The following is a 22,474-nucleotide window of genomic DNA, read 5'->3' as shown; positions in this document are numbered from 1 at the left end:
AGCCAGGAGCAACAAGCCGGGATCCAGACCACAGCCAGGAATGCGGCCCACGGTGGAGACGATGGAGGGAGGAGTCATAATAAATGAAGGGCTGACGACTCTAGGACTGACAGAGGCGGAGCCGGTGGTAAGGGTGCCCAGGTCAGAGAGCCGTAGAGCCAGGGTGATGCAAAGGATCTGGAGGGCCAAGGTGGAGCAGATGGCACAGGTGCAGGGGAAGATCCGGAAAGCCACAGTGGAGCCAGAGCATATGATGATGAATGTGTAGCCATAGAGTGAAAGTGAAAGTCGTGACATTTGTCAAGTATGGTAACCCATACTCGAAATTGGTGCTCTGCATTTAACCCATCCAAGTGCACACACACAGCAGTGAGAAGTGAACACACAGTGAACACACTCCCGGAGCAGTGAACACACACCCGGAGCAGTGGGCAGCTATATCCAGCGCCCGGGGAGCAACTGGGGTTCAGTGCCTTGCTCAAGGGCACTTCAGCCATGGGTATTGAGGGTGGAAGAGAGCGCCGTTCATTCACTCCCTCCCACCTACAACTCCTGCCAGCACCGAGACTCGAACCTGCGACCTTCTGGTTACAAGTCCAAGTCTCTAACCATTAGGCCACAGCTGCCCCCAGAGACGGAGGAGTCTGATAAAATGCAAAGGATGTAGACATGCAATCACACTTGCAACCAGTAGGGGTAAAAAGACAGGTTGTAAAAGATGCCCACTGTTGCTATCTATTGATTGACACAGGATTGATATCTCTGTCTCCCTGATAGAAAACTCAAAAAGTTACAAAAAGAAGGTTAAGTTTGGACATAAAATTCCTAAACAGCCACTAGGGTAAAATGAAAAGTTGTAAAAAATATCCACTGTCCCCCTGTATTGATTGACACTGGTCTCATATCTCTATCTTCCAAGTTATTGCAAAAAGAAGGTTAATTTTGGACATGCAATTCCCTTTTCTACCAGGAGGGGTAAAATGGGTGGTTGGAAAAAAAAAAAAAATCTATTGTCCCCCTCTATTGATGGACTCTGGTTTCATGCCTCTGTCTCTCTGATGTAAAAAGTTATTACAAAAAGAAAGTTAATTTTGGACATGCAATTCCCTAATCAGCCACTAGAAAAGAGAATCGTGAAAGACGTTCACTGTCCCCCTGTATTGATTGACACTGGTCTCATGTCTACAGGCTCTTTAACTGAAAAGCTATTACAAAAACACCGCCCACTGACCTATAGAAAACAAACGAAGAAAAATTGCACTGTCCCCACGGTCCCTTACCGAAACCTGCGCGAAGCGCGAGCTCTCCCTGTTTAATGCACATTGCGACGGCTTGTGCGGGGCAGTACTTCTTACATAGAGCGAAAATTATTAAAAAGAAGGCTGTAAAACATGATCAGCTCTGCCCTTTTGGCGGTCACATTGTTTAGATTTTTTAGGCCAAGTCTTTTTGGAGTTATTGCCGTTTATCTCTGAATGTGTCACGAATATAGAAAACAAAACTAACTTAACCCCGCTCCTGCAGCATGGACCCCGGTGTGCTCATATTCTTACTTTACGTCATGATAGCCCACGAGCTGGTGTGTGGACTGATGCAGTACAGGAGACAAGCAGCCAAACCTCACAAACGCCTTATGTCGTGCTCCAGGTAAGATGTTTTTATGTGTATTTTACCTCACAGATTTGATAAAATTGTCCCTTAAGTTAACTCAATTTGACCAACTTCTTTCTGGGACACCCACAAATATAAAGAGAGTTATCCTGTATGCCTAAAATGTCTTGTAAGTGACCTAAATATGATTATGCTAACATCTAAATTAATATTACTTCATTTGACTGAAGCAACTTTAATTGTATCTTAATATTCACAGTGTTCACTTTCAGTAAAACGCTCAAATTTAGCTTTTAAAACAACAGAAGCTAATTAAATATCTGCATGTTTCTATGTTTTAATAACTATGTGGGCTTTATACCCACAGTTCCCGTGACCGTCATGGAACATGGACAGTCAGTAGCCAGCCGGTGTGGAGACGAGGCTCAAAGAAAACTGGACATATTGTCAGGAAAGTGTGACACGAGGGCCGCTGTGGACATACGATCCATAAATGTGGTTCCTAATCATCCTTTCTGTACTGTGATCAATCACTGAAGCTATGCTGGACCGCTCACTGCCAGTTCATGATTATATAATCTCAACTATGATGCTCAAAAAATAGTTTTTCCTATTCGCTGTAATTGTGGACATCTCTAGAGGTTAATTTCTAGATATAGTTCACCTAGAAATTGAAATTCTGTCATCATTTAGTCACCCTCATTGTCATTGCAAACATATGAGAAATTTTGAAAAATGTACTTACTGTATTTTTTTTTTTCTGTCGTTACAATGCTTCAAAATAGACACAAACAGCAAGTGAAGTCATTTTTCTGAAGCCATATGATAGCTGTGCATGAGGAGCAGAAAATTTTTTTGTGTTCAACAGAGAAAAGAAAGTTAGTCATACGCATTTGGAATAACATAAGGGTGAGAAAACATTGACAGAATTTTAATTTATGAGTGAACTAATCTTTGAAGAATGTTTGTAGAACCAGATTTTTTGTTAGTGATTTGAAAGCTGCAATTATCACATAAACTTAATGTGTGTTGTGGTAACCAAACGCAAAGTTCCGTCACAATTTGAGGTGATTCAAGATCTCCTGTCACATTAACAATGTAATCTCACTGTGCACTTAAGTATGGAAATGAATCCCAGATTGCAGCGTTCAACCTGCATCGCTTTTGATGAAAATCATCTGCTACTTTTTTTTTAACATGATTTATATGTTTCTTATTCAATTTGTTGTTTCTGACCTTATTACAATTTGTAAATGAATTGCAAATTATTGTTTTAGATGTGACAAGTCAAGTGTAAACCTGTGTATCCAACTGTGTATTGAGACTCATTAAATATGCATATGCACTGGAACAGATTTTGAGAAATTTAGCATTACATCACTTGCTCAACAGTGGATCCACTGCAACATTAAAAACATTGCAATAATCCACACATCTCCATCAGTTAATGTCTTGTGAAGCCAAAAGCTGCATTTTTGTTCTTCAAACTTCAAACCATTGCTTCTGCATTTCAGTTAAAATACGAGTTCTCTATCCATAATATTGCTTTCTCCATTTGAAGTTATCTTGTCTGTATCAGGACAGACATATGAACAGATCAAGCACTATTTACAAATCAAACAGTTCTAAACGAATATGTTGGTGAATTTTGTGACAGGACAACAGAGGATGGACTTTTTCACAAGAGGAAGTGTTATTATGGATTATAGACTGGTACTATATTTTCGCAATGTTTTAAAGTTAAAATGCCTTAGTGATGGATTTGTTCCTTACAAGCACAAGATGTTAATTAATGGACTGGATTGGTGTGGAGAACTTGTGGATTATTGTGATGTTTTTATCAGCTGTTGGACTCTCATTCTGACGGCACCCATTCACTGCAGAAAATCCTTTGTTGGTAAGCAAGTGACGTAACGTTACATTTCTATCTGTTCTGGTTCCTTTAACACATAACATAGTTCAGGTGATTGTGGTTTGCCTCTTTTTGGTTTTACTTTGACTCACACTATCTCACAAACCTTATCAGCATCCACCCAGAACAACACAAAAATGCAGAATGGTGAGGAAAACTGGTTATAAAGGTTGTATCATCTTTATCTTCTCTCATAGTTCCTTTTCTTCTCTGCCAGTGAATTCTTTTTATAAACTGCAGTAATGAAGGTGTCATGGGAGAACAGGTTATATGTTCTATTGATTTGGCCAAATGTGGACACCCAAACACCGCACCCATAGTGAATGTACATTTACAACAAACATTTAATATCAAAACTACTGACATTAAAAGAGATGGGGTGGCTTTGTTTTGAATGTTGGAACATGGCATGGGATATTTGCTTTCATTCAAACACAAAAGTATCAGTAAAGTTGGGTGACAAAGTCTGGCATCCCAGAAGTGTTCAGTGGGGTTCAGATTTTTGTCTTGTTTTCAAGTGCAAATAACATTCTTAAATCAAGACATGTTTACTTAAGAAGCAAAATGACAGAAGATATTAAGTCTTATTTTCTGAAAAATATATCAAAATTGAGTTTTTTTGCTTAATTCAAAAAGTGAAACTTGTATATTATATTTATTCATTACACACAGACTGATATATTTCAAATGTTTATTTCTTTTAATTTTGATGATTATAACTGACAACTAAGGAAAATCCCAAATTCAGTATCTCAGAAAATTTGAATACTGTGAAAAGGTTTAATATTGAAGACACCTGGTGCCACACTCTAATCAGCTAATTAACTCAAAACACCTGCAAAGGCCTTTAAATGGACTCTCAGTCTAGTTCTGTAGGCTACACAATCATGGGAAAGACTGCTGAATTGACAGTTGTCTAAAAGGCGACCATTGACACCTTGCACAAGGAGGGCAAGACACAAAAAAAGTGTACAAGCAATAGAGATAACCGCACCCTGGAGAGGATTGTGAAACAAAACCCATTTAAAAATGTGGGAGAGATTCATAAAGAGTGTACTGCAGCTGGAGTCAGTGCTTCAAGAACCACTACACAAAGACGTATGCAAGACATGGGTTTCAGCTGTCGCATTCCTTGTGTCAAGCCTCTCTTGAACAACAGACAGCGTCAGAAGCGTCTCGCTTCTAAAAGGACTGGACTGCTGCTGAGTGGTCCAAAGTTATGTTCTCTGATGAAAGTCAATTTTGCATTTCATTTGGAAATCAGGGTCCCAGAGTAATCCATGTTGCTTGAGGTCCAGTATAAAGTTTCCACAGTCAGTGATGGTTTGGGGTGCCATGTCATCTGCTGGTGTTAGTCCACTGTGTTTTCTGAGGTCCAAGGTCAACACAGCCATATACAAGGAAGTTTTAGAGCACTTCATGCTTCCTGCTGCTGACCAACTTTATGGAGATGCAGATTTCATTTTCCAACAGGACTTGGCACCTGCACACAGTGCCAAAGCTTCCAGTACCTGGTTTAAGGACCATGGTATCCCTGTTCTTAATTGGCCAGCAAACTCGCCTGACCTTAACCCCATAGAAAATCTATGGGGTATTGTGAAGAGGAAGATGCAATATGCCAGACCCAAGAATGCAGAAGAGCTGAAGGCCACTATCAGAGCAACCTGGGCTCTCATAACACCAAAGCAGTGCCACAGACTGATCAACTCCATGCCACGCCGCATTGCTGCAGTAATTCAGGCAAAAGGAGCCCCAACTAAGTATTGAGTGCTGTACATGCTCATACTTTTCATGTTCATACTTCTCAGTTGGCCAAGATTTCTAAAAAATCCCTTTCTTTGTATTGGTCTTAAGTAATATTCTAATTTTCTGAGATACTGAATTTGGGATTTTCCTTAGTTGTCAGTTATAATCATCAAAATTATAAGAAATAAACATTTGAAATATATCAGTCTGCGTGTAATGAATATAATATACAAGTTTCACTTTTTGAATGGAATTAGTGAAATAAATCAACTTTTTGATGATATTCTAATTATATGACCAGCACCTGTATATATAATCAGATTATTTACAGCAATGACTGTTTCGGCAGGTTTGGGACTCTTGTATGTTTACTGGCACATCAGATGCTAATTGGACTGTAAAAAACTTTGTGCTGATGTCTCTTTTGAAGTGGAAAAAAAAAATCTCTCAGTAAGTATACTGTGTAATTGAGTGTTCAGGGGAGCTGAGGTGAGAAAACGGCTGAGTAGGTTTATTTGTCACCAAACACACTGGTCATGCACAAGTGTCTAATATTCCCTTAAGATACATTAGACTTGATAACAAAGTGATGCATTCCAACAAACAATCAATGAATCACTGTTTTTTTTTTTTTAAAGCCATTGTAACAGCAGTGCAGATGGTTTGGCTGAACAGGTTTTATAAGTTAAATGTATAATGACTCATACTGTTTTGGTATCTCTGGTTAGGGAAGGGTGGATATCAAGCATACTATCTACGTCATACTATCTACGTACCTCTATACAACATAACCTCAGTTACAGGCTGCCTTAAATTTGTCTGTTTAAGCGAACCGAGTTTCAGTCTTCATGTGAAGTGGAGCCAAATATACACCTCTGAGTAAGTCGTCTTTAATTGGTTCATTTAATATGGTACATTAATGAACACTGAAATTTAGTTTGTTGCTTGTTATCCATTGCAATCAATGAAAATGTAATAATTATTTAAAATATTTTCAGAATAATACATTGATGTCATCATATCACTGCACAGAATATTTTAATTAAATATATAATTTCATTAATACTTAAATAGCCACTACAAATTATTAAAAACAACAAAGTACATTTGTCTGTTTGAATGTTTTTCTATTCTGTTTTTTCTCTAATATCCCACATTGCTGAAAGTAGTTTAATGATGTGTCTCTTTACTTTCTTTAAAATGAACTGTCATGCTATTTTATTAAACAACTAGCTTGCCGTTATCTATCATATAAAAAGATTATTCTTTTTAAAACATTGAAGTTCGCTACATTAACACAATGTTCTGTCTTGTTTTATCTCTCTAGGTTCATTGCTTACTGTAAATCTGATCCAGATGTCTTATGTATCAGACAGCTCTAGTCTCAACAAGGCCCTGCGGCAGCAATACCTCAGTCTGCCCCAGGGACACTTCTGTCAGGTCACTTACATCTGGATCGATGGCTCTGGAGAGGGTCTGCGTAACAAGACTCGAACCATGGATTCAGAGCCAAAGAGCATTGCTGGTAGCGAAGCGTTAACTGGTTTCACTTTACTTATTTTGAACATTGTATTTATTCTTATTTTGTTTTTGTTGTTGTTGTTCTTTGACAGACATACCAGAATGGAATTTCGATGGTTCCAGCACAGGTCAGTCTAAAGGACACAACAGTGACATGCTACTGATTCCGGTCTGCATGTTTAGGGACCCCTTCCTCTTGGACCCGAACAAACTGGTGCTATGTGAGGTGCTCAAACACACCCGAGAACCTGCAGGTAAAATTTTCCCACTATAAAAAGGATATTAGATCAGTTAAATAATGCAAAAAAAAAAAAAAAAAATCTACTTTGAAATCATGAAAATTGATGTATTATGTTTTTTTTTAAGTCAAAGCAACAAGTATACATGTTTTACAACAAGTATACTAGTTTTATGAACACATGTAGAACTCTTTTTTGAAGTTGATGAAAAAAAAAATAGTTAAGAAATTAAACTTTAAAAAGCCATACAAACTACAGCCTTCTTTTGTTAAAGTTCTACAAACACCAAATTTTGTAAAGTTAAAATATGCAGAGATTCATTTGAGTTATAAAATTGCTCGTAGTGATCATACAAATTCAACTTGTGTAGAACTAACAAACGAAATTGTTTCTTTAGAATCGAACCACCGTAACCAATGTAACAAGGTCATGGAAAAGCTCAAAGACCTTCACCCCTGGTTTGGCATGGAGCAGGAATATACTCTTCTAGGAGTGGATGGACACCCTTATGGCTGGCCCAGACTGGGATTCCCCAAACCACAAGGTTAAATCTTGTATCAATTCTTGTATTCCATAAGGTTTCAAAAGACTCGAGTGTGTGAAATTTTTATGTTTATAATTTTTATATTGATGTTCCATTTTTATGTGTCTGATTGTACAATCAAATGACATCTGTGACATCTTTATATTTAAAACAATGCAGTATTTGTATTTGTTCTGAATTTTGTGTCTATTTTCTGTCAGGTCCGTATTACTGCAGTGTCGGTGCTGACCGAGCTTTTGGCAGAGACATTGTGGAGTGTCATTATAAAGCCTGTCTGTATGCTGGCATTAAAATCAGTGGCACTAACGCAGAGGTCATGCCATCTCAGGTAACAACTGTTACATTGTAGTTATTAGACATCATGTTCTGGATAGCCAGTCTGGACAGTTTGCTCTGTCTGCAGTGGGAGTTCCAGGTGGGTCCATGTGAAGGAATTGAGATGGGAGATCAACTATGGATGGCACGTTTCCTGCTCCACAGGGTGTGTGAAGACTTTGGAGTGGTTGCCACTCTAGATCCAAAACCCATGACAGGAGACTGGAACGGAACCGGTTGCCACATTAATGTGAGCACAGTGCAGATGAGAGAACAAGGAGGAATTGTGTATGTACTGAGTTATGCACACACTCATAAGTCATAGAAAGACTAAAACATCAAACAAACAGAGAGTGTTAAAGCCCATTCACACTAAGAATGATAATTATATTAGCATCCACACCAACGCATGATAACATTCTGTTTATTGCAATCACATGCTGCAGTTTTATCATCTGTTGCTTTTAATGCTCAAGCTCCTTAAAGCAGGATGGATTCTGATATCATCCATCAGCTGGAAATAAACCGTTCTAATAGTGATTCCAATGATATTGTTCCTCTCTGATGTTATCATTACAGTTGTGGTGTGAACTTCCATTATTGTTATAGTTGTCCTTGTTGTGAACCGTGTTTGGTCATGTTATCTGACCTCCATGATTCTTTTCTCTGCATCAGGCACATTGAGAAAGCCATCGAGAAACTGAGCAAGCGTCATGCAGAGCATATTCGTGCCTACGATCCACACGATGGAGAAGATAACAAACGTCGCCTCACAGGTTGCCACGAGACCTCCAGCATCCATGATTTCTCAGCAGGTGTTGCTAACCGAGGGGCCAGCATCCGTATCCCACGTCAGGTGGGTCAGGATAAATGTGGTTACTTTGAGGACCGTCGTCCTGCTGCCAACTGTGACCCATATTCCGTGACCGGCATAATGGCCATCACATGCATGCTGGAAGAGGGGAAAGATGCCCATGAACTTAAATAACACACTTCTGGAAACTAATAATTGTTTAGAATATTATATAGAGGGCACTTTAACCTGTTATATTTGTTACTTTTGTTTGTAAATTATACTGTATACATATTAAACTCTTCTTCTTAAAGGAATGTTTTATGACACATTATTTGCAGGCATGTTTGATATGTCGTATTGAATCATCAATACACCAACCTGCTTCTGTGCACAATAGATTACATTAGAATCTGACTGGGTTTAACAGCTGATACTCTACCTGTCTTTCTACCGTCACACAAACAGAAATCAAAAGACTGCATTCCAAGTTAAACGCCACAGCAATGCAGATGGTTTCGGTGAACAGGTTTTTATACAGAGACAAATTTTCAAGGGTTTAAATGCCAGTTCACATTTTATTCAAATGAAGCCACATAAAGCACAGGAAATACATCACAGTAATAGGTTTGAGCAGTCATATGTAGTAAAAAAAAAAAAAAAAAAAAAAAAAAAAAAATATATATTATATATATATACACACACACACACACACTGTATATGATGTGAATGAGCAAAAGTTTGGGGGTCAATAATGTTTCTTTTCCTCATCAAGGCTGCATTCATTTAGTTGTAAAAAAAAAAAGTATTTATTTGAAAATACAGTAAAATCAGTAAAATTGTGGAAATATTGTTAGATTTTTTTAATACTTTTTAAATTAATTTTAATATAGTTAAAAAAAATGCTTTCACTTTATTTTTAAGAGTGGATAATCATAGTACAACATTCATTCAAACTGAGGACACCTGCACATGCAGTATTTACAGATAAATGCATTTTGTTTGAATTTAAAACAGTGGAGTCTATTAAAATCAGATTAGGTGTTTTAGCAGTATTAATATATGTTCACATTTACACACATATACTGTATATATACCCTGAGGAGCCAAAACATTATGACCAGTCACAGATGAAGCGAATGTCCTAACAAGGCCAGATATTAAGGTAGATTAGATGGTAAGCATACAATCAGTTCTCGAAATCAACATGTTGGATGCAGAAGAAATGGGCAAGAATAAAGATCTGAGTAACTTTGACAAGGGCAAATAGTTATGGCAAGGTGACTGGGTCAGAGTATCTCTGAAGTTGCAAGGCTTGTAGGTTACTTCTGGTCAGCAGTGGTACAAAAAGGGACAATCCATAAATGCGACAGGGTGTTGGGCGCCCATGGCTCTTCAGTGCATGAGGGCAAAGAACACTATCCTGTCTGGTCCAAGCCACCAGAAGGTCTACTGTGGCACAAGTCACACAAAATTGTAATGATAGTTATAGGAGAAATGTCACAACACACAAGGGCCTATAATGACCCCTGTTCACTGTCAAAAAAGTCTACAGCTATTCAAGCTTTGAAACTTTCCTTAGAGCAGTGGAAACAAGCCACCTGCCTCCCATTTTCTTTTACATCAATTAAAATGTTATAAATTAAATAACATTAATTTGAAACATAAATACTTAAATAACAACCCTAGCCTCGCAATTGTGAAAAAAGATCAGATTTGCATGATTCATCCCAAAATAGATAATTCACTCTTTCTTGTTTGGAATAATGTAGTTTCAAATATAGTTTGAACATTTTCAAGAATTGAATTTGCCAGAGATACAGGGAAATTTAAAGGACCTCCTTCAGGTGACAGTCGGAATGATTTATGTGGATCTGTTCAGCTGTCACGTTCAGTCTGGGAAAACCAGGAGAGAAGGAAAAGCTATGCAGAGACATAATACCGTTTTAATATTTTTGTTTGGTTTTGTTGCATTATATCTGCTCCGGTATGTCTTACTTATCTGACAGCTCACGTCTTAAAAAGTTCTTGCAGGAGAGATATCTCAATCTTCCCCAGGGAGAATTCTGTCAAGTCACTTATGTCTGGATTGCTTATTGTGGAGTGGACTTGTGTAGCAAAAACCAAACCATGGACTTTGAACCAAAAACCATAGCTGGTACTACAGAAATATCTTCATAATATATGTTTTTGTTGTATACCACAATGGGATATCACTGGACAAACTGATAGATTCAGCACTGAGATGCTACTGATTCCGGTCTGCTTTATGTTTAGGGGCCCCTTCCTTTTGGACCCTAACAAACTGGTCCTCTGTGAGGTGCTCAAGCACACGCGGCAGCCAGCCATCGAAATTATGCTAAAATGTTTACAGTCCACATTGGCTTCTTTATCATCTTCACCATTGTTACTGTTGCTCAACTGTTAGGACATGATGTATATATGCATACATGTAAATATATGTAATTATACTATGGGGTGTGACGAGTCGGCTGCCTCCCCCCTAATTATCATCGTCACCCCGTCCCTTAATTGCCGCCCTTCACCAGGCTCCCGACAGGAGTGGGTGTGTGAGAGAGGAGGGCACTGGAAGAGCCAGGGCTGGCGGCGTGTGATGGGGCACACCTGATGTAATTGGAGCCTCATCACCGCCGCTGTTTAAATGCCGAGTGCGCCTCTCCTCGGGAGACCGGTCTCTTCCCCGTGCATGCACGCTGGTGGTCAGGATGCCGGGCTGTCTAGTCCCTTCAAGCGCCACGGCCAGCGAGATGGATGCAGCCGCTGGAAGAAGCCGCCGCCCCTCGACCCCCTTACCTGGACCCTTCCTTCTGGAACACTACCTGCCCTTCACATACCCTGTAGCACGACAGCGCTGTTGTGAGACAGGTGCTGCAGAACACTGTTGAGGGACGCACAGAGGTAAACTAATAATTATTCACACAAGCTCTCTCTCTCTTTCTCTGTGTGTCTCTGTCTCTCATGCTCTCTTTCTAATAACTTCATTAATAACTGCATTAGAATGCTATCAACAGCTCAAGCCTCCATTACCAGCTTTAAAATGATGTTTTGGAACTAGCAAAAGAGGTGTTGGATGAGATGCGGAAGAAATAATCCTACTCACAATAGCGATTTAAGTACGAAAACCGGACAAATCCCTTTAAATATATCATCTGATCCATGTCTTGAGGTGTGGTAACTGTAGTATAAGAGGAATAATTGACTCCGGGCCATTGAATTATTAGAAAAATAATGCACACCAGAGGTGTAACGACCACGACGCGAACCACCTCGGGTGTGCATTATTTTTCTAATAATTCAACGGCCAGTTGTCAATTATTCCTTACATAGGCCTATTGTAAAACTGCTCATAACTACCCAAATCCTTATCCAAATTTTTCTCTCAGAATTGAACCACCGTAACTGTTGTAACAAGGTCATGGAGAAGGTCAAAGAGCTTCACCCTTGGTTTGGAATGGAGCAGGAATATACTCTTCTAGGAGTGAATGGACACCCTCTGGCTGGCCCAGACTTGGCTTCCCCAAACCACAAGGTTATCTAAATATTATCGTAGTTGTTACATCCACATATTATAGTTGTTATTTCCACAGTCTAGGGTGAGGGTGAAACATTACTTATAACAGTAAACAATAATACTGTATTTCTTCTGTACACATATGGACACCTGCTATTACACCGTTCTTCATAATTGTCTGATTTTCAGATAATTCACAACAATGGACAAAGACAGTCTGCTTAAATATTGCCGTTATTAAACACACCATTGACAAAACATCTAAACAAACTGTATCATTGTGTGATTGTTGTTTAAGCATGTTTATGTGCTTATGTCCAGCTGTACAACTTAAATGCGCCATTAAGCCCTGCTCACACAAAGAACTGTAAGTATAAAGATAACAATATTAGCGTCCACACCAGCAGACGATATTGTCTGTTTATTCTAAGCGCACGCTCGTCTACCGCTTTAAATTTTCGAGCTCGTTATAGCAGTGTGGATTCTGATTGGGTGTCAATATTTGTATCATTCATCAGCTGGAAAAAAATCATTCTGAGAGTGATTCCAACTATATCCTTTCTCTGTGCCTTTATAGTTATAGCTGTGGTGTGGACTATGCGATTTTTAGAACTATTTCTCTAACGTTATTAGGGGTGCACAATAAATATCGGCCGATAATTCATGCGCATCTCGCCAGTAAAGCTGGTTCTCTAATCAGCGGTAAATTCCATCAGGTGTTACTAGAGCCGTTGTTAACTGACAAGCTGCGCAAATCCATGCTGATAATGAACTTGGATTTGCGCAGCTTGTCAGTTAACAACGGCTCTGTGTAGTAACAGCTGGTCTATGTGAAATCACGCACCTGATGGAATTTATTAGAGAACCAGCTCTACTGATGAGATGCGCATTAATTATCAGCCGATATTTATCATGCACCCCTAAACATTATCTTTATAGTTATCATCCTTAGTGTGAATTAGTGTTGTCAAAAGTCCCGGTACTTCGGTACCAAGTCGGTACTAAAAAAATGAAAATGTCACGGTACCAGTTTATTTTTTTAAGTATTTTTAATGCCTGAGCAGCGTTTGTGAGTGCAGGCTCAGCGCTTATTTGATTACAGCCCTTACTGGGGAAACCTCTCTCTCTCTGTCTAGCGTCAAGCACTTCCTGCTGGCAGAGAATGAATTTGCATATGCCGGAAACACTGCTAGTGTTATGAATACTGTGAAATATTTCAATTTGAATGTCGGATTGACATGAACGTTGTTATTAGAGTAATTAATCGTTAGCATAAGCGTGCTAACGCTAATATAATGAGCATTAGAATTAAGTTTCTTAATAAACTATTTAATGCTCCTATAACTTTTATTAGGGGAAAAAAATGGATGACCTGATGATATTTACTATTTTTACACACCAGAGGCTTTTTAATGAATTGTGAATCTAAAATATACGTGTTAGAGAAAGTACAAATGGTTAACATTGTTTGTGTCATATCAGTCAGAATAGCAGAAAAGCAGGTTTTTTTTTTTTTGTTTTAGTTAGTTGTTATTCTTGGCTTTAAAATTGAAAATCCCTTTAAAATTAAATATGTACACAGTTTGGATTAAATGAAAGTATAGTCTAATTTTTTAATTAGCATGTTTTTGTGTTTTGCTTTGGTAACGAAATTGGTACCGAGAACCGTGGATTTTCACTGGGATTGGCACCAAATACTGAGATTTTGGTACTGTGACAACACTAGTGTGAATGGGCCTTTATGCTATTTGAAAGGTTCATAATTTGGTTTTGGGAGTCCCCAAAAACAGATTCACATGCAGGCAATTTTAAAAAACACTTTGATTTTCTTATAATATACATTTAATTTTACTCAAACAATTCGTTTGAAGATTCATCTTTCAAAACCCCTCCTTTGCATGAGGCTACTCTGCTCTGATTGGTCCGATGACCCAGTCTGTTATGATTGGTCTACTGCGTAAAGTGCATGTAAGAAACGGAACGCCCATCACCATTACTGGAATACGGATAATCAAAAATAGCCTACATCCTATTATAATAATGTTAGTGCTCCACTCCATTCTAAAAATAAAGTATAAGAGGAGAAAAGGATGTTTTACACTTATATAAGCAAACCAGGCCCACAGCTTTGTAGTAAAGACCCAAAGAATAATGGTATATGCCTTAGCCAAACTAACATGAAGTACTAATAGAGCACTGCAGTTTGTAATCCAACATATTCCTTTATTGTGACCCCAAGTAATAAGAACGACAGACATTCTATATTAATCAAAATATTTCTAGACAATAGTGGGCCCACGGCTGCTTAGCAGAATTATAACGTAAGTTAACCCTGGAGACCTACAGCTGCACACACAACACACAAAACTACATATGTGACCAGTCATAAGGGTCTTTTTTTTATTATTGAGATTTATACATCATCTGAAAGCTGAATAAATAAACTTTCCATTGATGTATGGTTTGTTAGGATAGGACAATATTTGGCCGAGATTTGAAAATATGAAATCTGAAGGAGCAAACAAAATAATAATATTGAGAAAATCACCTTTAAATTTGTCCAAATGAAGTTCTTAGCCATGCATATTACTAATCAAAAATTAAGTTTTGATATATTAACGGTAGGAAATTGACAAAATAGCTTCATGGAACATGAACTTTATTTAATATCCTAATGATTTTTGGCATAAAAGAAAAATCTATTATTTTGACCCATACAATGTATTTTTGACTATTGCTACAAATATACTCATTCTGCTTATGACTGGTTTTGTGGCACATATTTTGCACACTTGAAAACTCTTCTTCTTAAAGGAATGTTTTATGACACATTATGATATGTCGTATTGAATGATCAATACACCAACCTGTTTTTGTGCACAATAGATCACATTAGAACCTGACTGGGGTTAACAGTTGATACTCTACCTGTCTTTCTACCGTCACACAAACAGAAATCAAAAGACTGCATTCCAAATTAAACACCACAGCAATGCAGATGGTTTCAGTTAACAGGTTTTTATACAGGCAAATTTTCAAGGGTTTAAATGCCAGTTCACATTTTATTCAAATGAAGCCACATAAAGCACAGGAAATAAATCACAGTAATACCTTTGTGAAAAAGAAGTGCACTTAAGTATACTTTTATAAAATGTACTTATTGCAGAAATAATGTACTTTAAAATAACACACATAAGTGCAAATTAAATGTTATTTTCGACGCTTAAATGCATTGTATTTGTAATTGACTTCAAATAAATCACATTTTAAAGTGATATTAAATGCAATTAGTCTAACTTTTGAGTGATTTTTTTAAACCACTTAAGTGGGACTTTTTAGTACATTTTTATATGTACTTTCATAATTGCTGTTAGTGTCTTTAAAATATGGTTATAGTATACTACTAATGTACTGACAAGCAATTAATGTTAACTAAAATATACTTTAATGTCATTTAACAATACACTTAAGCGTGAATTAAATGTTTTCGACCACCTAAATGCATGTTATTTGTAATTGATTTCAAATATATTACAGTTTAAAATGACATTAAATGCAATTAGTTGAACTTTTGAGTGATATTTTTGAACCACTTAAGTGGGACTTGAAATACTTTGAAATATGGTAAATATTTACTTCTGAATAAGCAAATAATGTGAACTAAAATATACTTAAATGTAATTTCAATGTATTAATTACCTAGTTACAATCAAAACAAACACAAAATGGAAAACCCTCTACATTTATTGACAAAACAATCTCTAAAACAAATACACAAAAACGCTTTTTGCTGATGCACAAGAAAAACCCAACACTATACACAGTTGCAACACTTTAACTCACTTATTAGAAAGAGTCTGGAGAACAAAGCAAAATCACTTACATTCATACAAAAGTACCTAATCTCACCATAATAGAAAACATCATTCTGTATGATCTATAAGCCTATTTCCTCATTGGGGACCTCAAAATGTCCACAAGGTCAATACAATTTACTGGTATTACTATACTTGTGGAGTCATTTGGTCTCCATAATGTATAGGATTACTAACACACAAACTTAATACAAAAAAAAAAACATCAAGAAAATTATTATTCCATGTACAACAAATGAGACCTTATTGTAAAACATTACCAAACTGTGTTAGTAGTACCCCTGGTTACACAGACAAGGCTTAAGACCAGCCCCGGACTAAAATGTAATTCTATAATTATACTTTGGCAATACTGTGCAAGTCATGCCAATAAAGCTCATTTGAATTGAAAATGAACTGAACTGAAAGAAACTTGCACTGACTGATCTTTAAAAATATGAGTGCCTTTGTTTTGTCTCAAGATAAACAACATAATGACATTGAAAGTATTCTGTACACAGATGTAAAGTACAGTACTATTACATACAAATACAGTACTCTCATAAATGACACTGTTTGTCAAACAGTATGTCGAAAATTAAACTTTAATAGAGTTCATAGTGCAAGAGCTGGTGATGAAAATTTCAACAATAAGTTTTATTGGAGTATACTGTATACGAAAGTGTATTTAAGTTTAGAAAAAATATACATTTCTATGTATAATGCACATAGTAGATATTATAGACTAAATGCATTTAAAATACATTAACAAATGTAATTTTGGAGGACACACTTAAGTTGAAATTAAAATCAATTATTTGACATGTGGTATAGTATACTGATAAATATATCAAAATAAGTGTACTTATTTAAAACACAATAAAATCATAATTATGTAAAATGTATGCTTAAATAATACTTAATTAGACATTATTATAAGATATATTATAAAGTGCATTTTGTAAAAGTGCATTTAAGTATGTTAAGAACTATTGTCATTAAAGTGTACTGTCTTTAAATACACTTAAGTGGCCTTTAATTTAAATTATATTGTATTATCTGCAAGTGGACTTTTTAAAAAGTATACTTTTTAATAACTGAAGTACACAAAAAGCACACTTTTACTGCAATTAATCACACTTCTTTTTCACAAGGGTAGGCACAAGTCACACAAAATTTTAATGATAGTTATAGGAGAAATATCACAACACACAGGCCTATAATAACCCCTGTTCACTGTAGAAAAGGTCCAAGCGGTGGCAAGGACAACAAGCGGAGACTCATAGGTTGTCAGGTGTTCTCCAGCAGCTATGATTTTTCAGCAGGTGTTGCTAACCATGGGGCCAGCATTCGTATCCCCTATCGGGTGGCTGAAAACAAATGTGGTTACTTTCAGGACCGCCATCCTGCCGCCAACTGTGGCCCATATGTCGTGACCTGCACAGTGGCCTGCACATGCATGCTGAAAGAGGAGGAAGAATTGAAATAATGCAATTCTGGAAACAAATAGTGGTTGTTTAGAATAATATTAGAATTAATACTAATTTATTATGACATTTATCATATTTCTTTAAATGTAAGAAAACTACACTATAAACCAATGTGTATGATTTTAATATGACAACAAATAGCTATTTGTAACATCAAGAAGCATGACAGTTTTTTTTACATGTAAAATAGTAAAAGTAGCTGGAAACGAATGACACCGGAAGTCTCGCATATTTAAGTTCTTGAAAATCAGAGTGGATAATAAAACATTATCTGGAATCTGTGTAATATGTACTCAAGTGTCAAATAATTGGTATGATTGCTGTTCTTTTGGATGTCCATAAGGGGGCGTAATAGGAAAGTGTTTAGAACTCGGGTAACGCTTTGAATAAGCCTAGTAGAAACGTGTTATTGATTGGCACTCACAAATGTTTGTAATAACGTATCTGTCACAAAGGTTTGTTTTTACTGAAATATTTTCATACCTTGATTTTATTAATCATTTATGTTTAGTCTTGTGTTCCAGTAAAATGTCTATAATCCATAAAACAAAATTTAAGGATCTGACAGTAGTTTATAATGCTTGTTGCTAATGTTGGTTGCAAGCACTGACTTTCTATCTCTTTCACACAAGTGTATTAGAACAAAAAACTATTTGACATAATTCTTATAAATCTTGAGTGATGTTAATAATAATAATAATAATAATAATAATAAAATTCTATTACACACTATTTTAATCTGGACTGCACAAAGAAGAGCTCTCGGAAAAAAATGCTGATGTCAAAATGCACAGGAGATGGCTTTAAAGTGGCTTCTATTTTCAGCAGATGACTGATGTGTGGAGCGCAGGAGTGTGTTCAGTCCCCATCATGAGGGGGATTTATTATTCCTAGAACAATGGCAGAAGGGATGTCTGTTCAGTTTTATCAATGCTCATGTCGCCAGACAGATGGAGGTATGGATTTTTGTTGATTTTCCTGGTTGGTTATGGAGAAAGCTCAGCGTGGTGCTGCTTCACAGCAGTATATGGGTCAATGATGTGACACTCATTTGTTTTATGTTAGTTATTCAAACATACACAAACTCAATGTTGCTCATACAGAATATTTCTTGAATACACCTCATCTATAAGCAACATGTTTTCAAATTCAAATTAATTTAGATATTTTTGAGGTTCTTCAACAGTCAATAATATGCATATAACAAGAAAGTCATTAAAAAACATATTTAATTTGGAATAATCATAATTGTATTATTATTTATAATATTATAGCCTAAATTATTACAAAATACTTATTTTGAAGCAGTTTTGTATGTGTATATATGTATTGTATATAAATTTTTACATATTTCAATTTATGCAATATCAATAGCCTACTAGCAAATCAAAATTATATAAAACGTTTTAAAATAAATTAAAAAAAATAATAAAATTAATATATTATATATACATATATAATGATATCGTTACTGTGGGTCATGTTTTGGATGTGCATGGCAATCTTTCAAGAATTAATGCAGTTTTAAGAATGAACATCCTTGCATTCATTCTTGTAAGTTTAACAGCACTTAAATTAAATATTAAATGCATTATATCATCAGTACTAATATTTTAAACAACATTGTGACGATAAAGAGCAGGGGAGTCTGACTATCCCGATGACGTCAGCGCTCGTGGATGTGGATGGGCGGAGAGATGAGAGCCGCAGGTGGGACGTAAAACTGGCCGCTTTCAGCTGTTAGTTTTACCGTCGATCTCATTTTCCTTGAGTGCTTGAGTGGTGCTTCTGAACGACATGGGGAAGCTTCAGGAATTCGAGATTACTTTCACTAATAACAAAGTGGTCTACAACCCCGGGGAGTCCATATCAGGAACTGTGAGAATTAAAACAAGCCACTCCTTACAGTTTAAAGGTAAGCGACGCTGTGTATCTTACATATGCTTGCAATAGGAAAAAATGATTTGCAGGGACAGCACAGTTGTAAGCTTCGGGGTTTCCCCGTTCAAGTAAAATTAGGGTGTTAAAATAATGCATGTCAACATGGACGTGTTGCATGTTTGCATGTTGACATTCAGCATCCGTTGCTGCTCCATTTCATATACTGTAGGCTACAGTACTGGGTCGTATATATGTATTATTTATGTGAAATAGGAGCTGTGATAAGAAATCATTAACGTCTAGCTCTTGCCTTCATGAACGTCGATGTACATCCTGTTTCTCATGTGCTGCTGGTTTCGGTTCGATTGCACAATCACATCCGAGCCGCTTCTGGACCGTTGAAACACTGAATATCGTGTGCATTCTAACAGATGTGTTTTGATATTTGTCATCACTTGATTTCCATCTTTAAACGTCCACAGACGAGAACTGACAGGCGAAAAGATCCTAGCGTTCATTCAGGACGCGTTCTTGCGTTCAAAAACTGCTAAACGCAACGCTCGTGTGGTGACCAGCTCAACGCAAGTGTACTGTACCCAAAAACGAAAGAACGCTTGAACGAGCGCTAATAATTACCTATCGCAAACATGTTTTTTAAGAAGTTAACTGAATTGTGTCAGTGGTTTGGTCATATGAACGTCACTCATATAAAAAGATGCTGACATTTTGACAAAGTTTTCATAAATGTGCAATGCATCCAAGACGTTCAGCGGCTTGAGTTAAATTTCTGTAGTAGCCCAGTGCCTTGTGGCACCCCTAAACACATTAGTTTAGTTTACACATAGTTTACACATTAGTTTACTGACAGATATCCCTTAAATTAAATGTTTTGTGATATGTAAATCTATAATAACAGTATGCAAAATAATAATAAAATGTATGTTTTGATAGTCTCATGCAGCCCACACCACTAATGTTCTACTGTTTGCAAGCATTCACTCTGACTGCTTTATAACCTAACTTTTGTTGTTACCTAAATAAAAATGGGGTTTAAGCATTATGTAATAAATAATGTATAAATGTATAAAATCCACACATAAATCTATACATACCTCGCCCCCACCCAAAACTTTTGTCTTTACTTAGGGGCCTTACCAGCTTAACAAGGGGGTAAAGACCCATTTCCAGCAACTCCCGTAAGTTAATAAAACATCTAAAAGGAAAGTTATAATTGTGTGAAAATCAACACCTCTGGCAACCCACTCCCCACTAGCCACAATTTTGCATATTGCTGGTCATTGGGGAAAGAGATAAGAAAGTAGGTTAGACACACTGTGTGAATGTGTACAAAGAATGCATTGTAAGTGTTTTCACCGAACTGTTGGGTTTTAGTGTGTAGGCGAGACTCACGGACAGACACGCGAGAGAAAGAAAGATTCCAATGAAACAACTCTATTATTTTCCTTTGCACTGTTACATTCACACTTGGGACTGATCTGATGCATAAAGTTGTTGTGCTTTTCACTCAATTCTAGGAACCCACCCCTTATTGTGACACTTATGAAAAATGATCGACGCTCTGTGGTCATGTTTCTGTTCCTCTCAGTTTTTCCTGTCAACAGCGAGAACTCGCCTCTTTGCGTTTGAACACGCTGTAGATTGGCACATTGTTTTTGCCTGCTGTAGTGTTTATCAGTGGAATGTGTGACAGATGACACCACTGTTATAAGGGATGATAAGGTCATGTGACCGGCGTGATTAGTCATTCTCTGCTGGCACTTTAATTCTTTGGGTCTTCCTGCATTTCCATGCATTTCCATGTAAGTACTTTGGGAATTGGCTCGGAGCACCCTTCACCTTGACTTAATGTGGAAAAAGCTCCTCTAATGTGGCAGACATTGTGCATTAGCATAACAAATCTGCTAGCCAATTTGAATCGTGGGTAACCTATATAGTTTTTTTTAAAGGAATAACTCATCCAATATGTAAATTCTGTCATCATTTACTTGCCTTCATCGTCATATTATATTGCAGAATGGACCTGGATACTTCCTTCAGAGTCTTGCTACAAAGTGGAGGATGTGATGTTGTTACTCCGAGAACAGATGTGCTTTTCACTCCACATTGCTCAGAAGGCTATGTTTTATTAAAAAGCTGATGACTCATGCTTTGGCTTTCTTATCTTGTCTTTTTTTAGTCTGGCTGCTTTGATAAGTAGTCCTATCATAAACATGATGAGCATGAGAGACAATGGCATGTTTAAGCCTTGCCCCCCATAACTTACTGGATGAAAATTAAAAGCATGGCATGAATATTAAAACCTGAGTCTCTTTCAATGCAGAGACACCCTCCTGTTGAAAGACGTTCTCTTATTTACATCACAGCCGGTATTCAGTGTATAGGGTTACTGGTTAACAGACTGAACAGGCAAGACAGTCTCAGCTTTGGCAGAAGTCATGTATAATCCCTTAAAACTATGAAAGAAGGACTTTAGCCTGGTTGTAATCAGTCAGTTACAGAAACGCTAAAGAAGACATGATTGCTTAAATCTCAAATAGAAATACTCTGTACAGTCTAGAAGTACATTAAAGGGATAGTTCACCCAAAAATGAAATTCTGCCATCATTTACTCACACTCGTGTCATTCCAAACCACTTTGAGCTACCAAACAGTTGCCAGTAGCCACTGACTTCCACAATATTTTTCTTTCCCCTACTATGAAAGTCAGTGGTTACCTGTTTGACCTCTTTAAAATATCTTCTTTTGTGTTCAGCAGAAGAAAGCAGTTCATACAGGTTTCGAACAACTTGAGTAAATTATGACAGAATTTTCATTTTTGGATGAACTCTCCCTGAACTATGAAGTTTTTTTTTGACCCTTTGGGATCTTTGTGTTTTGTGGAGAGAAAATATCCTTGCTGTATAGGATATAAATATTGACTTTTGTCCCATGGAAAATTGATTATATGCAAAGGCTGAAATATTGAAAATACTCAAAAAGCACCATGAAAAACCCAATGTTTACAAGTTGCTTGAC

At 36.9% G+C, this 22,474-nt stretch overlaps 3 protein-coding genes across 3 annotated transcripts in view; all 3 read left to right on the top strand.

Annotated features, from left to right (window-relative positions):
* The first annotated feature begins 5,975 nt into the window (after positions 1-5,975).
* LOC109056015 (glutamine synthetase-like) lies at positions 5,976-8,994 on the top strand. The gene is made up of 7 exons (XM_042748229.1): positions 5,976-6,148; positions 6,597-6,794; positions 6,883-7,044; positions 7,427-7,573; positions 7,774-7,901; positions 7,977-8,176; positions 8,564-8,994. The coding sequence occupies exons 2-7, from the start codon at positions 6,626-6,628 to the stop codon at positions 8,874-8,876; spliced, it is 1,119 nt and encodes a 372-aa protein (XP_042604163.1). The 5' UTR covers positions 5,976-6,148; positions 6,597-6,625; the 3' UTR covers positions 8,877-8,994.
* Positions 8,995-10,670: 1,676 nt separating this feature from the next.
* LOC109056016 (glutamine synthetase) lies at positions 10,671-12,584 on the top strand. The gene is given in 5 exon segments (XM_042747855.1): positions 10,671-10,839; positions 10,877-11,026; positions 12,083-12,193; positions 12,196-12,231; positions 12,535-12,584. Coding segments are annotated over 5 exon segments (516 nt in total).
* A 6,650-nt stretch (positions 12,585-19,234) lies between these two features.
* The window catches only part of arrdc1b (arrestin domain containing 1b), a 29,055-nt gene continuing 25,815 nt past the window's right edge, over positions 19,235-22,474 (top strand). Inside the window, exon 1 of the mRNA XM_019073160.2 lies at positions 19,235-19,472. Coding sequence (XP_018928705.1) covers positions 19,355-19,472 — 118 coding nt within the window. The 5' untranslated portion in view covers positions 19,235-19,354. The remainder of the gene's footprint in view (positions 19,473-22,474) is intronic.

Source organism: Cyprinus carpio, chromosome B21, assembly GCF_018340385.1.
Source record: "Cyprinus carpio isolate SPL01 chromosome B21, ASM1834038v1, whole genome shotgun sequence".
Classification (NCBI taxonomy): Eukaryota; Metazoa; Chordata; class Actinopteri; order Cypriniformes; family Cyprinidae; genus Cyprinus; species Cyprinus carpio.
Note: the sequence above shows the minus strand (reverse complement) of the source record. Positions and strands in the feature narration are given on the sequence as shown.